We start from the raw sequence: 20,474 nt of genomic DNA, 5'->3' as shown, positions 1-20,474 counted from the left end.
GTGTCTGAGTATGTGTGTGTGTGTCTGCACTTGTGGCCCTGTGCATATGTTTTTGAAACTTCGTGCCTTCAGACAAGCCAGATAAAGGTCTTTAAGGGCTAGTGAGTACACCTTCCAGGAACTCTTAGGGAGATATTCACCCAAATGAATAGGAGTGATGGGGGAGAGCGTGTCTGATTGTGTGTATGTGTGTGTGTGTGTGTGTGTGTGTGTGTGTGTGTGTGTGTGTGTGTGTGTGTGTGTGTGTGTGTGTGTGTGTGTGTGTGTGTGTGTGTGTGTGGTGCCATGTGGTGGTTGATGTTGCCTCTGTAGACCTTAATGGCACTCTGGAGCCATTGGAGTCTTTTCCTTGGATCCCTGGCATAATAAAATGGAGCATGACAATCCTGCTTCCTACAGGGTGAGAGTTGGACCAAGACACCCTGTCCCCAGAAATCAGTGATATTGAGAGGAGGATTATTTTGGGATTGCATAGCTGTGTATTTCCTTTCTCCTTATTGGCTGTATCTGTCTATATTTGTATCTGAGTATCTGTGTACCTATTTCTAATACTGTCCATCTGTTCACCCATCCAACCAGTCATTGATTTATCTCTTGGGAAAATTACACCTTTTACTTTAATGTAATTGCTAGCTTTAATATACATTAGAAAATACCTATATACATTTCACCCTTTGGAGACCACACCTGTGCTTCTTTTGATGCGCTAGAGGAAATGAATAGAAATGCTCTACACAAGGACATTCTCTTACCATTTAACCATCATGAAAATAACACAGCCCCAGATAATTATGCCCACAGAGCCTTCCCACATTGCCAGTCTGATAGCAGAATGCTGAAAGCAACGAAATGTGCCGACCCAGACCATTTGAACCTGAAAATACATTTCTGCCCAAATCCAAGTTTTACATTTTGATAACAGGTCCCTAGAAGTAAAGAGCTTACATCTGAAATGCTGATACAGTCTTATTTGTGATGATATGAATGGGCCATTGTGTTAGGGAATGAAATAAAAATCGCTGTGTTCATGGGATCTTGCTTATTTTCTAACCCTCTTTGCACTTAATGGTACATGGAGAGATTAAATAGCACAGCTTTCAGCAGCTCTGATGGAGCAGATATGGCGGTAAGCTCTGCTTGGAGATTTTAGAAATATTCTTTAGTCTTATTTATTTATATTCATGCCACACCCCATTCACCAGAAAATAGAATTTGAGCCTTGGAAATTGAATTGTCTTCTCTTTAATTCACATTTTTAACCCACACTTGTGACATCTGTTCTTGAGAAGTAGACTATGAAATCCCAGCCTGCTTTACAACATTTCCAGAGAGTTTTCTTGGGAACTCCTTTTCTTCCAGCCTCTGACAAAGGCCAGGTGAATAAACATCACACTAGTGACCAGACAGCCAAATGGTTGTGACTGTCTCCTTTCACTACCAGTCCTGGGGAGAAACGGAACTACCTTCTAGAATTATTGACAGTGTAACTCCATGCTGTCGCTGCAGAAGGGGCTGGCCAGTGTTACAGTTTCATGTTCCCAGGTTAGCCCTACACCCCATCATGCTTGCTTTCTTTCCCAGTTGCTCTTGAACATTAACTAAAGGACTCCAGGTTTTACTCTGCCTTCCATTAACATAAATCAATGTTTTTTTTCTTCCAGTTTGGAAATAATAACTACATGAACATGGCGGAGGCAAACAACGCCTTCTTCGCTGCCAGTGAGGTGGGTGTCTGTCTTCTCGCGTCTGTTCGTGGTTTTTGTGTGTGTGTGTGTGTGTGTGTTGTATAGATAATGTAATAGGCTTGAAGGGAAAAGCAAGATATTGAATTTCTCTCTCTTTCTCTCCTGTGGCACAAGGTAACAACTTTGGAGGAAAATGGGAAAAGCCTATTGGAAAAGAAAGTAACCTGACAAGGCTTTATCACTGTCCACAGGCTGTTGTTAACATTTCAAAGCTTAGAAGTGAATCTCGTGATGGAAAAAAAAAAGTCCATACGCAAGCAATTATAAATGTGTAATAGAAAGTTAGCGCTCTCTCTCTCTCTCTCTCTCTCTCTCTCTCTCTCTCTCTCTCTGCTGGATGTCTAAGCAGATAGCTGAGTGTTTTGGAAACCTTAATAGAAAGCGTTTTGCTTCCTAGATCTCTAAGGTTAACCTCCTTGAACATCACAGCTTAGGGAACTATGACCAACAGTGCTATGGTTTCTAGAATGGCCTACAGTGAGTGCTTTGTTGTTAGAACCCCACCCCCTAGCACAATGCCCACGATAGTAGAGATCCAATAAGAAATTATTGAGTGTCTGACTCAATGAATAGACTTGGTACATGATATGATTGTAGCGAGGAATTCTGGGTTATGGGCTCTGCGTCCAGTGCCATATTAACTTCTGCTTTGTGATAGTTTGCAAGCATACATGGAATAAGCATTGTCTTCTTGCTGTTTCTACAGTATTTCTTACATTTGACTTCCTACCTTGGGCTGGTCTCATTGGCATGCCTTCCGGATTTAAAAAAAAAAAAAAAAAAAAACCTCAAGATACTTGATTAGCTCAATCAAACGTTGTCCTGAAAGGATAGATTGTGTGAGATTTAACATTTTCAAACAAGAACAAACAGAATTATGAAATCAGTCCAAATGGAGCAGTTCCTCTGTGGCTCGGGCAATAAGAAGTCTTCATTTTTCCAGATACATTCCGATATAGGAGAGTGAACTAGCTTGACCCCAGAGATTGAAAATAATAATGGCTTTGCAAATGATCTTGGTACAGGCGAGCAAGTGATATGAAAGAAATTAATGTCTCAAAATTATTAGCGTAAGTGCAGACTCGAGAAGTAAGGGTCTTTGTAGATTAATCATTTTCCAGTGAGCATCATGCCTCCAACCGGAAGACAGCTTAGACGCAGGAATACTGTTTGGCACTGGCTGCTGGGTGTTTGGGATAATGAGTGCAAACCCCATCTGTAAGGACAACATGATGTTTCATTCGGGGGGGGATTTTTTTTTTCCTCTACATTTGAATCAAACATTGATGAAAGCTGTGCTGGCAGCAGCTGTTCAGAAACAATTTAATTCCAGCTGTGATAATTCACCGTGTCAGACGTTGGCTGTTATATGTTGATACAACAGTACTCTCCAGATTTGCATTCTTATCAAAAGGAACAAATGTTTTGAACATTTCACTACAGATGGTATTTAACCATGCACCCACTACTTTAACATGTTCAAGGTAAACACTGAAAAGTCAATATCTGTAAAAATTGATCACATAAACTCCAAATGATTAATTTGATCCAACGTCCATGCCCTTCATTGTTGATAGAATTTGTGATGTTTTTACCCTCTCAGAGAACAATGTTTTGGATCAGAGGTACTTAATGTTATATTTGATACTTTACCGCTCTCTTTTCCCCGTGGAAGGCCTCACATGTGATATTTTACCTCTCCATAAAAGTAGTTAAGATTTTAGCATCTCCTTGGTTACATATTACAATGTTATTTCATTGTGTTGTTTTATTAGGTCAGTGTAGACATATATTGCTTCTAAGTTAAAATTAATGTGTCTTTTAAAAAATTATGCCACAGGGACATATTATATATAACATGCCTCTTTATATTCCTTAACAAAAATAAAAAATTGAAAACCTCTTTAATTTTGACTGCCTGGCCTGAGGTGTGCTTTATACTGGAGTTTAGAATCTCATGTAATGGCGTCACTGTGCGTCTTCCCAAGATCAAAAATAAAGCCAGAGTAAATGCTAATGTGCCACATTATGGCTCTCATCTAATTTCCCAATCACGGCATTAAAAGTAAATTTATCTTTTTTTTTTTTTTTTTAACTTTTTAATGAGTGCAAACTAATTCAGGAAGACTTTAGGTTGGCATGCTGTAGAGCCTAAATTGTGCCTGAACCCTTCACATGGACAGTGTCCTGCAGATAACGCTACAGGGACCAGGATACTCTTAAGTCTGAAGTTCACACATTAGCTTTATGTTTTCTCTCTGCGTCATGATTGCTCTGACCATTTTTAAAGTACTTTAAATATTTATTGAAATAATATTTCAAGTGTTAATTACAGTGGTAATGAAAACAGCCAAATGCCACATATCAAGAATGAGTGTTTATCCGTATTGTTAATGTGATATGTTAGATTTCATTAAGCAGTAATGGGGTAGCAAATGAGTCACAAATTGCAGTTGCATCTGTTACTAGACCACATTAGTGCCAAAATAACAGTGAACGCAGCCATAGGGTTACGTTCATTAGCCAACCCGCGTTTGTGGCCAATTCATCCCTTTGTTGCTAGGAACGCAGGGTACCACAGAAAAGAGATCGACATTGGCGGAGGATATCATTGCAAGTACGCCCACGTCAGAAAATCAAATGCCTCACTCTGGCTCTCAAATGCTTTATTAGGTTTTCATTTTTTTAAAAAATATTTCTTGAGTCTACCAAGGTGCTCAAGGTGGCCACTTGCCCTGCCAAAGATTCCCCAAGTTCATGAGCTCGCTCTTTCTTGAGAGTTGTACGTAACAGTTGTCAGGTTCTGCGTGCAAGGGATGCTTTTTGTTGAAACTACCACCCCCAACCCCCACAGAGTTTGTTTCTCTTCCCTTTCAGGTGGTTATTATATAGCATCATAATTGAGAAAATGATGATTTTCAATTCTTAATTAGGTCTCTTTATCAATAATAGCAGACTCCAATTACCCTGTGCCAGTTCACTCTTTCAAATACTATTAATAATAAATGAACTACATCTGTGACCCTCTTAGCTAGGAATACAAAATAAATCTGGGTGGCCCCCAAATCCTGTGCCTTACCAAAGTGTAGGTGTACATATGTATATAAAATGATCACCATCTTCTTCTTCATCACCTTGGATCTTGGTGTCTCTTCTTTCGCCACATAGTCCACATGGTAAGAGAAAGATGTTTAACGTAATTGAAATGGAAGGCAGCCTTGATAGTCTTCAAAGACCCTACTTTAAACCCAGCCTGAAGAACACCAGAAGCATTCACGGATAACAGTGCTCTAAGATTTACTTAAGTTTTAAGATGTAACATTTGTTTAGTGAGGTGACGAGGTGGCATCCATGTTCTTGGAATAGTTATTTCACTATGACTTTGTGCTCTCTGGGTAGTATTTGGAAGCCTGCTAGATGATGTTCTGATAATGATAAATACATATGGAAATGTTCACTTAAAAAAAAAACAACAACCAATCTTCCTTATAGTTTCAATAAAAGTCTTTTAATATGAGCCACAATAAGCCTTACAGAAAATGTTGCATGACACAGTAACAATTTCCATAGGAGCATTTATTACACTTGGGAATATGCCAATAAAGAAACATTTAAAAACCAAACCACAAATTTAATATTACTTGTTTTATAGGTTTTGGCAGAAAGTAAACACCTGTAATGTTCACTTATGGGTTAATGGTGTGTGTGTGTCTGTATGTCTGTGTGTCTGTGTGTGTGTGTATGCTTGCCCCAAAATTGTCAGCATTTTATGAAGCATGTGGATCGCATACACGATTTGAGCTGTTTCACTAACATATCAATAAAGTGGCAATTTGTTATATAGCCAAATTTAATGTTGCCGATGCTCCAACTAACAACAAAGACAGATGTTGCTAATTAAGTACTCATTAAAACACTGTTAATACTGATACTCCATTAAAACCATATGATAATGAGACAAATCTTTAATCAGAATGATCAGCAAAACTTTATATATGGAAATCTGTGTTTAAGATGTTTTCATGTTGAGAAATAAATATTTGGCCTAGATACGAAGTCTTTCTTGTTTCCTCTAAGGAGGGATAAAATCCAGGAACTGACTGTGAGGGGGTCTGTATTTTGTTCCCTTTCAGCAGACATTCCACACGCCAAGCCTTGGGGACGAAGAGTTTGAAATTCCACCCATCACGCCTCCTCCAGAGTCAGACCCCACCCTGGGCGTGCCTGATGTACTGCTACCCTTTCAGACTCTCAGTGATCCGCTGCCTTCCCAAGGAACTGAGTTCGCACCCCAGTTTCCCCCTCAAAGCCTGGATCTCCCTTCCATCACAATCTCAAGAAATCTGGTGGAGCAAGATGGTGTGCTTCATAGCAATGGGCTGCATATGGTAAGCGTTCCATTTATTATCTGTGACTATGCTTTGTCATTTGTCTTCATGGTAAGGATCTGTGAAGCTCTGTTCAGAAATATCCCTGTCTGATGGGCTGGTGGCCACTTAGTTAATACTGATTGCCCTCTAACCATAGGTAATACTAGACTGATATCAGGTACTGGGTGATTGACAGCCACAGAGGATGACCAACAAGAGTCTTCCAATATGAAATGAACTCTAGGAAGGCAGCTTGCTTACTACTTTGAAGGCAGCAGGTCTTCCCTGGCCTTTGTTTTAATGTGGAGGTGTGCTTGAAGTGAGAACTTACCCAGGCAAGCCTGTGAACATGGAAGCCCGTCTTAGGTGCCTGGGTCTTTTGAACTCATTGAATTAGAGCGTAATGTGCATGGTACATGGTTTGTTCTCATCTCCAATCAAATATCAAACTGTGATACAGAAGAATAGGGGTGGATCTGATTATAACCAGCAGGAGAAAAAAATGGCCTGTGTTATTGTGTGAAATATACCTAATTGTGTTATTTATTGTCACAAACCTCATATAAGGCACTCTAGAGAGCAAAGATTACTAATGCGATAATTTTATTTCTATTTTTCTTAGTGTGCAATTATAGTCAGCAATCAGCAGAGTAAATCTGTTTAAGTATTTTAAACTCTTCTGCTGGGATTGTGTCTTTTTTTTTTTTCTTTCCTAGCACAGTATATAATGTATTTGTGTCTGTGGAGGTGAAGCACTAACCAGGCATCTTAAAACGAAATTAATAGTTTATAGGGCTCTTTCTCTTTTTAAACCCTGATAAAATGAGACAGATGTGTTGGTATAACAAAAATAAATCCTATTGCTTGTTTACATATTTCTCAAAGCGTTAGGACCATGCCAGTGATGTTTATTGGTTTTATTTTTAATTCCCGAGATAACAACGCATGGTTACAAAATATGTAGTGGATTAATAGTGCAAAGATTCAGTGTGCTTTCTGAAATATAAGATTACTTCCCCAAATAGGATTGCGGCAACATAATTTTCTTTGCCTGTGATCTTTTGTGTTGTGTTTGAGCTGAACATGAGGGTTTTCATTTTTACTTTTTTTTTTTTTTTTTTATGAGACAGGGTTCCAGTGAGCAGGCAGGAAGTAGTCATTAAGTATTCANTTTTTTTTTTTTTTTTTTTTTTTTGGTCAGAGAAGAATGCAGTGAGCAGGCAGGAAGTAGTCATTAAGTATTCATAAATGTTCCCTGACATCACAAATAATTGTTTCCTGTGGACTTTCAGACAGTTTTCTTCCTTTGACACTGGAAAGGGGGGTTCTGTCTTCCTCTACAGTCTAGCTTGTAATATACTTGGAAAATAATAAAGATAAAAAGGGTATTTAGTCAGCAAGGGAGTTTACTAGGGCTGGCCATATTTATAGATGCTCAGCCAGGCTCATTCAAGTTGCAGAAATACTTAAAAGACCATATAATATATGCTAAAATGTGTACTTTATTAAATTGGTAAATATTTATTAGTAATATAAGAATATGCCTTTAAATTAAACATCTGATGAATTACCTTGCCTCAAAGCTATAAAACTGTTATTGCTGCTATAAAAAAGTGTAAAGGAGGCATTTTGACTATGAAATTTCATTTCATGGTCAATTGAATTTACTATATTGGAAAGAACTAAAGATGGAATCATAAAATAATTATGATATTCACATACACTTAAAGACAATGCTTTCCCGGGCTGGCGTTGGAAGCGAAGACTCAATTTTTAATGCTTCTTTTGTAATGTATGGCTAATCAGTAAAGCAGTTCAATTATTCCATTGATTTTTTTTTTTTTTAAGTATAAGTACTTTAAGTGCAGGCTCTGTGTTTACGGGGATCGCGTCATGGTTATGGCTACTGGTTTGAAGTTCTGTTCAACCCGAATGCTATTTATTTTGGCTTGAAGCAAACTAATCTTGTTGGAAATTCTAGTCGAATTTCACCTTGAAAAATGTCATGGGGCTTTAAATCACAAATGTTGAGAAAAATAAAACGTACCAGGACAGAATTATGATGAATACAATGTGTCGTTGGCTTTGTTCTGTGGACTCCTGACATGTTCACCTGTAAACTTGAATTCAGAATCGCCAGAGGCATGGTTAAAAATGGGTTATGTCAAGGTTCCTCTCTGTCTCCCTCTGGGTACCGAGGTGCTGGCTACATCATAATACTCAGCAGGCGCCTCCCCTGAGATTTCCTGTAGGAAGGTCAGCACAGAAATAATAAATAATACGTGTACATCATGCACGCAGCATCCTAGGGCACGTGGACTATTTCATACCTTATACAAGTAACAAGGTTTATTACCCAAATGAATATGGCTGGCTGTGAGGGATTGCTGTGGTGAATTAAGCCTATCATATAAGAAGAAAAGCCCGTTTGTTTATGTCATATCGGACCAGTTTTTCCTTAGAGCTCCGTCCGTCGGTGTTGCTTTAGCAAGACTTGACAGTTTGACAGAGGACTCATTAGCTGCATCATGACGTACAACAAGCAGAGCATGTTTACCTTCCTTAAATTTATATTTAAAAACCAGAATGCAGAAGCAAAAGGGGAGAGATTAAAAAGAGTCCAATGATTAGCATTCACATTTCAGAAAATGCAAATACCCCTCTGGTATTCAAAAGAGAGTTGCTGGAAAAAAAAAAAAAAAAAAAAGCTCTGTGTGCATTTGTGGCTTCAAAGAGCAACCTTGATTTGCTTGGGGTGGGCGGGGAGGTTTTAAAACAAGATGTGGTTGGCAGGTTGAAATCAACAGTAGATTTTTACTTAAAAATTTGTTACCTCTAAACATTATTGTCAGTTTAGCTGATCATCTGGAAATTATTTTAATGTACAAAAGATTGCAATTCTGAAAACTGACAATGTGAGCTCCAAAGGTTTCTTTTTTCTTTTTTCTTTTTTTTTTTTTAACACCTCTCTATAATCTGCCCAGCCTGCTGAGTAGCACCGACATCAGTAGTACATCAATTTCAGAAAGTGGATTATTTTTACTAGACAGCTATTGTGACATATTGGGTCAGTCATAAATGAAAGATATTCATGCAAGCATGCAATACTTGTAATGAAGTCTCACTCTGACCTTCTGTATGATTGATTCTGTAATTTAGTTTTCTCAGGCAGTGCCTGAAATGAAATGAAATCATGTTGAACAAGTTTTGAATACCCACAGTGCACCAGGAGAAGAAAAATCTGCAGCCCCAGAGGCTTGAGAGAAAGCAGATGAACGATTTATCTCTATGCTATTATAGCCTTTGCCAGCATTCAACATTTCTTTCTCTTTTTTTCTTTCTTTCTTTTTTTTTTTTTCTTTCTTATTTGGCTTAAGTACTTAATTCTGCAGGTAGCTGTAAATGGGAAAATAAAATGCTGTTCAGATTTAAAATGACAGGACAGGAGTATGTGCAGGGGACTGATAAAATATCTTGAATAGAACTGACCTTTCATGTAGCTGAAAGTTACTGGGGGATTCATTCTCATAATTACCATATAGATTATTTTTATTTCTTTCCTGCAATGAAACATTTCACAGAGCAGTGCTGCTGATTGAATGAAAATTGAACTTGTTAACATTCTTCCCAGCTCAGCCTGTTGTACATAACAGGAGGTTAGCTTTGATGAGTTTCAAAATTCTCTTTGATATCAAAGAAACAGACAGTGAAATAATTGTCTCTAGTTTGATATTTTGTATGCCCCCCCCGCCCAAAAAAAAAGAGAATTTATAAAACACACTGATAATTCACACACGTTTTCGGCCAACATTATGTTCCCGTGTAGAGGGCCTGCATGCTCTGTTTGATGTTGCATTGGATTTAATTGTGATAACCTGTGTGTGTAGAAAATGTCGGGTGGATGCTTGTAGCACATCAAAGGGAGTGGTTGAAAATTGAAAAGGGAGGAGGCGGCGGGAGCGCATTTGAGTGTGAAGTGTCTGGATCTGCTCAGGTGAGAGAGCAAAGGCTATGGAGGGACTCGGGCAGCAGAGTAGGAGCCTTTTACATGCTAATAACATGCTTAACACGCAATGCTGGTAGATATCATTTGTGATCAGATAAGTGGGAGTTTATCAAAATGACATGTCTAAAATTACCAAGTGTATTTTACACGTTTCTTTTTCACACAATTGGCATGGTTCTAATTTCTAATTTTGATTAAGTTATGGAATGATTTTCTCGCTACCTTTAAAAAAAAAAAAAAAAAAAAAAAAAAAACAAGAAGAAACAGAAAAAAACCCTTACATTCAAAGAAATAGCCCACTACCAATTAATACATTGTTTTTAGTAATGTCGCTTAATGTGTTACAGATAAAACAGTTATTTCATGGGTCATTAATGTGTTTAATGTGTGGAACGTTCTATTAAAACAAGCCCTTATTATTATTATGAACATGTTCATTGCCATTGTCAACAGAGGCTGTGCAGCTGAATTCCGGAGGATGGTTACCGCTCAGCCATTGGGGACTGGCGAGTTCTCATACTGATTGAATGATTGCTATGACAGTCTATTTTAAGTTGAGTTGCTGTCAAAATCCATTTTCATTGTTAGTTAACAATGAAAAAGGAGCAAACTCCTCACTTTTAGTGGACAGTGTGTCAACAATACAACAAATCCGAATTATGAAGTTGAAGTCCATTAACTGCTAGCAAAATCTTACAGAGCACCTACTAAGCGCTACAAGACTATTAATAACCTGATTCATACTGCTTAGGATATGGTGTTTTCTGATGGTGGTTTTGTTTTTGTTTTTGATACCCAGTGTCTCCTCCGTGGAATATCAGCACTTGCAGTCTGAGGGCTTAAAGCCATCCAGTACTGACGATACCTTTCATGTAGCTCCTACTCTGTGCTGGACTGGCTGCCAGACACGCCAGACCAGGCCCAGATGCTCATCCTTCATAGTGCAGTAGAGAGCCTCGAACCATCCAGAGCTTAAAATATTCTCTCTGCTCGGCCTGTAAATACCTCTGACCCTCATCACATGGGTGAGGCGCTGCCTTTAAGGTCAGAGCCAGCGTTATCTATAAAAGCAGGCATATGCTCAGAACTAATAAACACAATTAGCTGTTGGGCAGAGCTGTACGCGGCAGCTCACTTGATTTGTCGGTGTTAAGGGGTCACTATTCTTCAACAGTGACATGGTCAGTTTATTTCCACGTCTCTTCTTGGTAGCTGGTATCATGTGTAGTTGAGTTTTCCAGACCTCAGCAGTAATGGGGTACCATTTTACAGCGCTGCTGGATTCCTGAATACAACCCTACAGGATGGCAGGGTATGTGCTAGAGGCAAAAGCCACTCTGTGTGGTTACTCCAGATCCTTCCTGTTACCTGCCCTCTTGCTGTAGGTGGCCTTTGTAGGATTAACACTACCCTACCCTCACCCTGACTCCCTCCAGAATAGACTCTCCAGGAGGGCAGCAACCTCACCTGCTGCTGCTTGTTGGAATCTGTGGACCAGCCTTGGGACTAGAGCTGTTTCATCTCTCCAGTATATGAATGAATGGGCGGTGGAAGAGCACTCATTCGCTATAAGGCGTTCTTGACTGCTACACTAAATGGGAGGGAAGGGAACTTAGCATATAAACAGATGGAAAGCTGGAATTCCTCCTGAAAAACTCAATATAGGATTAAAGGGACAAAGCATGGTGCTGAGTCTGCTAAAACAGAGTAGCTTCACTGTTAGGAGAGGGAGTGACCTTCCCCGGGGGTATAGGATAAGAAACTCTTGAAATTTATAATTTGCTAAGAAACAATTAAAATTAGACTGTTGTGCATAAAACTCGGTGTGGGCAAGTCATAAATCTGAGGTTGTGTGTGAGGTTGTAAGGCTGAGCGGAATGATCGAGTGAAACGTAACGGTGTGGATAATCTGATGGATGGTGAGTTGGCGGAATGGCGGCTTGAAAGATGACACAGCTGACAAGAGCTTAGGCTTCTCTTGCCGAAGATCCAAGTTTGCCCCCTTCCCCCTCCATGCCCACATTGGGTGGCTCACAACCACCCGTAATTCCAACACCAGGGGATTGGCTGCCTCTGGCCTCCATAGGCACCTACACTCATGTGCCTATGCTCTGTACCACACACAAACATACAACATAGGAAAAAAAATCCTAAAAACGAAAGTAGTAGAACAGGGGTGTAATTCTCATTGGCTTGCTTATTGGCATTGGCTTCACGGTCTGTGGGGTTAGAGATATTACTGACTAAGCATTACGGTTTGCTTGATTGTTGTTAATTTATAAATAAAATTTTAACATTGCTATAGGACATCACTAAATAATTGAGCATAAAATTGCTGGCCTATATTTCGTATTTGTAGTTACCCTGGTATTTTTTTAAATACAATATAATGTTTATTACAAGTAATTGTTTAATTATTCCAGTTCTGAGGAAATATTGATTAAGAAGTAGCTCAGTGGAAATCTATTTAGTCACACTGTCTCATATTCGGGTTATTTGCTTCTTAATTGGATGCTGTCCTCCAGTGTGAAAACCTGGTGCTGGGTTGTTATAGAGAATATTGACTTGACAATGCAGATAAAAGGCACATAAGTGCATTTGCATATGAAACTTAAAATGCCTTTTATGATGAGATCAACCCAGATGGAAGAAAGCACCATTTATTGAATGTATATGAATTTAAAATCGAAAAATAATATGTAATATTTTAAGTTTCAAAATGCAGAAATCATAGAGCTTACATTTGGGAAAAACACTAGGGGAGATATTTCTTTCTATAGCATTATAAGTCATGGCTCAATACTTTAATGAATGAGTGAAGAAGATTTAAATAGGAACGTGATTTGAGTTTTCCTTGCTCGGGAAATGAGAGCACACTGTGCCCATCTGCCCCTCCCCCCAGCCCACCCTAGTCCTATGTGTGATTTGCAATCACAGTTCTGTAGTGGGGACTTACATAGACAGGAAGGCTTTCTCAGTTGTCTTTCAGAGTTGGTAAATCAAGGAGAACCTTTTGTCGGGGGATAATGTTTCTGTTACACCTTTCTTTTGCCTGTAATAAGGAAAAGCAGACCTGAGCTCTTAATTTAGGCAGGTCCCGGGGTGCGTAGACACACATTGTGACTTCTTCCTTTTGGTAGTTATCCGGTATTTGGCTCAGCACCAGACAGTCTCCTTAGTCTTTCCTTATTTTGGTGATGAGATAGTTCTTTACTAATATAAATTATCCACATTTTAACAGTTGGATCTGGAGTCAGGAGAGATGGCTCAGTCTAGTACTCTTGAAAAGGACTAGAGTTTGGATCTCAACACTCATTCTGGATGGCTCACAAAAACCTGTAACTCCAGCTTCCTGGGGCCCAGTGCCCTTTTCTGGCTTCCCCAGTTATCTGCGCTCATGTGTGCATATTTAAACACGCATATGCACACACAATGTAAATAATAAAAATAAGTCTTTAAAACTGTACACTATTTAACAATAGGCAGAGTCCCCATTAAAAAATGGGGTACGGAGCTAAACAAAGAATTCTCAACTGAGGAATATCAAAGGGCTGAGAAGCACTTGAAAAAATATTCAACATCCTTAATCATCAGGGAAATGCAAATCAAAACAACCCTGAGATTTCACCTCACACCAGTCAGAATGGCTAAGATAAAAATTCAGGGGACAGTAGATGCTGGCGAGGATGTGAAGAAAGAGGAACACTCCTCCATTGTTGGTGGGATTGCAAGCTTGTACAACCACTCTGGAAATCAGTCTGGCGGTTCCTCAGAAAACTGGACATAGTACTACCAGAGGATCCAGCAACACCTCTTCTGCGCATATACCCAGAAGATCTTCCAACTGGTAATAAGGACACATGCTCCCCTATGTTCATAGCTGCCCTATTTATAATAGCCAGAAGCTGGAAAGAACCCAGATGTCCCTCAACAGAGGAATGAATACAGAAAATGTGGTACATTTACACAAAGGAGTACTACTCAGCTATCAAAAACAATGAATTTATGAAATTCTTAGGCAAATGGATGTATCTGGAGGATATCATCCTGAGTGAGGTAACCCAATCACAAAAGAACTCACTTGATATGCACTCACTGATAAGTGGATATTAGCCCAGAAACCTAAAATACCCAAGATACAATCTCCAAAACACAAGAAAATCAAGAAGAAGGAAGACCAACACATGGATACTTCATCCCTCCCCAAAACAGGGAATAAAATATCCATGAAAGAAGTTGCAGAGATAAAGTGTGGAGCTAAGATGAAAGGATGGACAACCCAGAGACTGCCCCACCCGGGGGTCCATCCCATAATCAGCCACCAAACGCAGACACTATTGCATATGCCAGAAAGAACTTGCTGAAAGAACACTGATATAGCTATCTCAGTGACGCTATGCCAATACCTGGCAAATATAGATGTGGATGCCCACAGTCATCTATAGGATAGGACACAGAGACCCCAATGGAGGAGCTAGAGAAATCACCCAAGGAACTGAAGGGGGCTGCAACTCTATAGGTGGAACAGCAATATGAACTAATCAGTACCCCCAGAACTCGTGTCTCTAGCTGCATATATAGCAGAAGATGGCCTAGTCAGCCATCGTTGGGAAGAGAGGCCCCTTGGTCTTGCAAACTTTATATGCCCCATACAGGGGAACGCCAGGGCCAAGAAGTGGGAGTGAGTGGGCATGGGAACAGGGGTGGGGGGAGGATATGGGGGACATTCAGGATAGCATTTGAAATGTAAATGAAGAAAATATCTAATAAAATAATTAGAAAAAAAACAATAGGCAGGGTTTCAGGAAATTTAAGAAAGCACAGGGCTACTGTCAGAAATGGCCATTGCCTGGACTCCTGTTTAAAAAGTGAAGAGGCCCTTTGACCAGGTACAGGGAGAAGCTACTCTAAAACAATGACCCTTTTGTTGGGTGGTGTGTAGATATTGTGTTATTTCCAGGCCAGCAAGTAGCCCACAGTACTTTCCTATGAGAGCAGACCGTGAGGAGACTTTCTACAGTTGAATGTTAATCATTGAATTGTCTTCAAACACAGATTGAGGGAGTCACGAAGACATGTATACTGAATGTCTCAAATTGACTTGGGTGGACTGCCTAGGAGGAATGTCCAGTTCTTATTTAGTAGAATGAATAATCCCACTAGGTAGAAGACACACTATTGAACGTCCATTGAACAACCAGTAGCATCCTTGTATGCTGCCATCCAGATGTCCCGGGCCAGTCTGTCAGATCCATCACTTTCTAGCCATTATCTGTCCTGCAGACTAGGGACCCTGCTGCTCCTGGCCGTGTGTTGGCAGCATCCAGTGTGCTGTGGAGTGCAGTATCCTGCTCTGTTCCCTGCACCTCCACAGGTCACCTCTGCTGGGTGTGAGCTGATCCTTTTCCTGGCTATTGATGTCTGCCTCCTTTTGTACCTTAGCTCTGGGAGGCCCTTTGTCAGGGAAGTGTCCTGCCATCTCCTGACCCTGTCCACTCCTGCTCATTACCATCTGTCCACCCCTGTTCCGTGTCTCCTCTCCTGGCTAACCCTGCCCCGAGTCCATGTGAGCATGCTCTGTGCTGTCTCTCTCACCTTGCACATGCAAACTCCCTTGACTTGGATCATGAGTTCTTCTCAAGTGCTGAATGAATACTACCTATGGTTTACTGCTTATCTGGTGTGAATGAGCTCCTAGGTCTGAAGTCAGAACCACAACAGAAAATGAAATAGACAAATAAACAAATAAGTGTTGCAAAGGTCACTGGCATTCAAATCTTGTTGTTCATAGCAGTCTCTTAGAATGAGGTACTTATTTTGCTTGTATAAGTTGACCACCGACAAGTCTTTCAAGACCTAATTTCATAGGGAAGAATTGATTTATAAAAACATGTTCAATTTCTTTGGGCTCTTTTTGGCATTGTGTCTTTCCTTACTATCTCGTTCCTATTGGGAAAAACTATGAGCTGATTTGGAGAAGTACATAGAAATTCTTCTGACCCATGCTTTGTTGCAGTAAATGTGATGAGCCATCCTTACTTCTGTTCGCTATCTGAAAGTTCTTCCAGTTTCTTAAAAGACTGAGAATTAAATGCTTAAGTTTTTTTTTTTTTTAAAGGAAGTCCTAAGATCAATTTGTTTTGTGGTATGGGGGATTGGAAACGACCCCACCTGTGGTAGACAGGCATTCTTGTTCAGGGCTACATCCCAGCTTACACATCTTTTAAAGATTACTTTTTAAATAGAAAATGACTGGAGCTATTGATGCTCAATTTCTTCTGAGCAGCTGTTAATAATTGGTGGCCCTACTGGAGCTTAAACCTCTATACTATAGGCTATACTATAGATTGTATAGTACGTACACTCTATACTATGCATATTATAGAGTGTGTGTTTATATATAGTATAGACTGTCTAGTATAGTCTGTAGGCACTCTGACCCCTAATATTCTTATATCATAGTCCTCTAGTGTAGGAAGCTATGGTAAGGTGACTGTGGGCCATGAGGAATGTTGACACATCTCAATGATAGGTAATGTGATTTGAAATTTTCTTGAATATATTATAGGGGGTTCTTGTTATCTTGTCCTATGGGAAATAAAAAAAATGGGCCAGTAACTTCTTGGGTTATTAATATTTTGGCAAAGCCTTGGCCTCCCCACCAATAATTCCCCAATTGCAAAAGAACACTGTCTCTTTTAAATGAAATATAAGAAAACTCAGTTTAGAAAACAAATGAGTATGAAGATGACTTTGTTAAAATGGATGGTAGGGCTGGAGAGCCCAGGGCCCATTCTTCTCTTTCTGCTGGTACCATGTATCCTTTGGGCACCATGGCTCATTAGAGAACCATTTTGCTATTGAGCAAGAGTCACTAGCCAGTGACAAGAGACCCAGGGACTCACTCATGTCTATCTAAGGGTTGATGCAGTAATAGTGTGTGTTTATATATAGTACCAATAACCAGTAGTTCTAGGGGTGAAGTTAGGAAACACATGCTGAGTTTAGCCCAGATCCTGGTACCCAGGAAACACCCAGGGAAGGTTCCTTTTCAGCCCCCCAACAGTTGAGCCCCAGCAGCTGGCTCTGTAATAAAAGTGTGAGTGGCAGGTGGCCTCTGCCAGGAGGGCTTGGTTCTTAGTCATCACTTTGCTAATAAGAAGCCATCGAAAATTCTGTGTTTGGGGCTGCTCAATAAGTATCTATCTGGGCTGATTTTTCACGGCACTGGAACAATGGGAACCGAGTGTTTCCTCTGTGGAGGGTAAAGCTGCATGAGCCAGACTTAGTTACTATGAGCTCAAATGGCTATAGCAGTTAACTAAGACGTTAGTGCTCAATCAGAATCCATTGTATTGAACTGTACTCCCAAAGTTGCTTGACAACAACTTTAAAACTTCCAGAGGCAAGTCTGAAAAGATTTAGGAAGCATCTCAGAAAAGATGTATGTGCATGGTACCTATCATTGGAAGTGCAAGTAAGCGAATAATGCTGGAACCTCAGAAGAACATGAAAGACTGGACAGTAGCTCGAGGCTTGTGAGGGGGAGAGATGTCCTGTCACCCCAACACTTTGAAGACTTAAGTAAAAAAGGATTAGGAGTTCAAGACTAGCCTTGGCTATGGAGTGATTTTGAGGTGAGCCTTGACTGCGTGAGACTCTGTTTCAAACAAAATCAAGAGTTCAGGGTCAGCCTTGGCTATGTAGTGACTGTAAGGCCAGCCTGAGCTACATGAGGCCTGGTTTCAAACAAAACAAACAAAGCAACAAATTAAATGCAGCGGTTACTTTGATTTAACCATTTTGTGTTATCTTCTGTTTTATTCCTGAGTTCAGATTTAGTTCTCACTTGTTCCATTTGTCTGTTTCGTTTTATAGTTATACATTTATTTTATATTTCTTTGAAGAAGTTTGAACCTTCTCACTGTTCTAATCCCATGTCTTGTGATGTGACTGTCACTGACAGTGGAGTCACTTTTTAAAAGATAAAAACGGACTTTGTTCTACAGTTACACCCCAGTTTACCTTCTCCCGTCTTGGATGTCACTCTGGCTTAGTAGTCCCCAAGTGGAAGTAATTTTGTCCCCTGAAAACCATTTCTAGAGGGGAGGGAAGCTGCTCAGTTCAGTGAGTGGCAGCTGAGGATGCTGTGGAAATACCACAGAATCCAGAGGACCCGGTCCACACCTCTAGTTGCCTGGTCCAGCCTTCTGTCGAGCCAAGATTGAGAAACCCAGCCATAGATCAGTACAGGCCCATCTAACTTGCTCTTAAAAGCTTGGCAATGCTCTGTAGTCTGGTGAGGCAATCATTTACACAGCCACTGTTCTTTGACATAACTTCTTGTTCAGTAACAGGGAGAATATGTAATTGAGAAACCAAACGTTCAATGTAGTTATCAATAACCTTCTGCTTGTTTTTTTAAACAAAGAAACTAACTAACTACTAACTAACAAGCCTTACCAGAAAGACTCCAGAGAAGAACAGTAAAGGATCCTTAACTTTGTATGAAAATGAGATTCTAGGTCATTGGGGGTCAAAAGAATTAGATTTTAGTAAGATCACACTTACTCCAAAGGACACATCTCAAGAAGTGGCTGGAATGGCATGCCTTTATTTTGCCTTCTTTGGTCTTTAAAAGGGAAGCAAAGAGAAAGAGGCAGCAATAGCCTTAACCAGCTTTATGGGACTCCCCAACAGGGAAGGCTACTTCTGAAGTCAGGGAAATGATTTTCACAGAAATAATGCTGATGGGTAAATCCCCACCTGCTATTCCGGAATATTTTTAGAAGTATTATGACATTAAATCGCGGTGGGCTCAGCAAAAGAAAATGAAAACAAAGGGGTTTAATTGAAAGCACTGGTGTGGGAGCCAAGACACTGAATGACTTCCAGATGTCCTTGGGGGTCTGAATTCAGAATTATGATGACCATGCTTAACACTGGACTACATGGAAAAGATTCTCCTCTGTGAAACCTCAGATCCATGTCTCTGTGATGACTCTCGGCTGGGAATGTGCCTTTCCATAAGGGTTCACCAGAGGATGGTCCCTCCTCTCACACAGTGCGTCACAGAACCAGTGCTGGGTATGAGAAGGACATAGACTCTTGGAGAACCCCTAAAGGGTAGTCTCTTTTGGCCAGTTGTCTTTGTACAGAAATCATCCAAGAACTGTCTTATAGCAAGACAGCTGGTTTGCATCTTTGCATTTTGTGCCCTGGCCTTACATCTTTGTGGCTTGCATCTAAATGACTCGGCAAAGCTGAAGATGGGTCTGACCCATCTACAGGGTTGCTGATCTTGCAATTTTGTCGGCATTTGGGAAACTAAACTCCTTTCTCTCACACTCTTGTCTTTGTAGGATCAGAGCCACACACAAGTGTCACAGTACCGCCAGGATCCCTCCTTGGTCATGAGGTCAATTGTCCATATGACGGATGCTGCTCGATCTGGGATCATGCCTCCTGCCCAACTGACCACCATCAACCAGTCTCAGCTCAGTGCACAGCTGGGCTTGAATTTGGGAGGAGCCAGTGTGTCCCACACATCTCCTTCACCTCCAGCGAGCAAATCAGCCACTCCCTCCCCTTCCAGCTCGATCAATGAAGAGGATGCTGATGATGCAAACAGAGTAAGTTATCCATGGCTTAGTATGGAGCTGAGCTGATGGCTGGGTCAGTCCCTGCTCATGCTAGAGGTGGCATTTGGAGGATCACCTTCCTTTCTTCATGGATTGGGAGACACTTTTCAGTTGATGATGATTTAAGTTTTTATTTCTTTTGCTCACACACAATTTTTGGTGAATGAGTAATGGAACAGAAGACTAGGGTGAGAGATCAGGTCTCTATCAGCTGGAAGACCTTAGGCACACCCATTAAGTCTTTTTAGACTTAACTGTCCCACTCTGCAAATGGAAGAGCCTATACTCTGTTTCCAAATATTCTAGACGATTGAGAAATTCTAAAGGCTCTCGTTCTGTTGTTGATATGAGCAGGTTTCACCCATCTTGTTTCGTGACCACACTTCAGTAAGTCTCTGGCTCAGTGATGGTCACTTGGTGGATTTGAATTATTCTGTGCCATTGCTTTTGTCATGTAGAATGTACTTTTACACGGACATAGATTGCAGATGTGACTTTCCTGAATGGCCAAATGGCTAACCTTAATGAAAATGAACGTTGTGGTGGTGCACGGTTACTCATTATGCTTCTACCAATGGTGCAGTTTTGACCTGTTCTGTGCTTGTCAGTTTTCTTGGTGCAAAGGTTTCTAAGAAGCGGCCATGGGTGCTAAGTGGTAGGGAGCACTTCTACTGTGTGCAATGCCCAGGAGAGAGAGAGAGAGAGAGAGAGA

General features: G+C 40.4%; 1 protein-coding gene across 2 annotated transcripts in view; it reads left to right on the top strand.

Moving 5' to 3' along the window:
- Positions 1-20,474, top strand: part of Tox3 (TOX high mobility group box family member 3) — a 104,639-nt gene that overhangs the window by 72,701 nt on the left and 11,464 nt on the right. The window contains exons 2-4 of one of the 2 annotated variants that reach the window (XM_021220102.1): positions 1,662-1,724; positions 5,879-6,133; positions 19,484-19,753. In XM_021220102.1, the coding sequence (XP_021075761.1) occupies positions 1,662-1,724; positions 5,879-6,133; positions 19,484-19,753 (588 nt within the window). The remainder of the gene's footprint in view (positions 1-1,661; positions 1,725-5,878; positions 6,134-19,483; positions 19,754-20,474) is intronic. The other variant, XM_021220103.2, reaches the window with a different exon arrangement.

The sequence above is a fragment of the Mus pahari genome, chromosome 20 (genome assembly GCF_900095145.1).
Source record: "Mus pahari chromosome 20, PAHARI_EIJ_v1.1, whole genome shotgun sequence".
Taxonomy (NCBI): Eukaryota; Metazoa; Chordata; class Mammalia; order Rodentia; family Muridae; genus Mus; species Mus pahari.
This window is presented reverse-complemented; position numbering and strand designations above follow the sequence as displayed.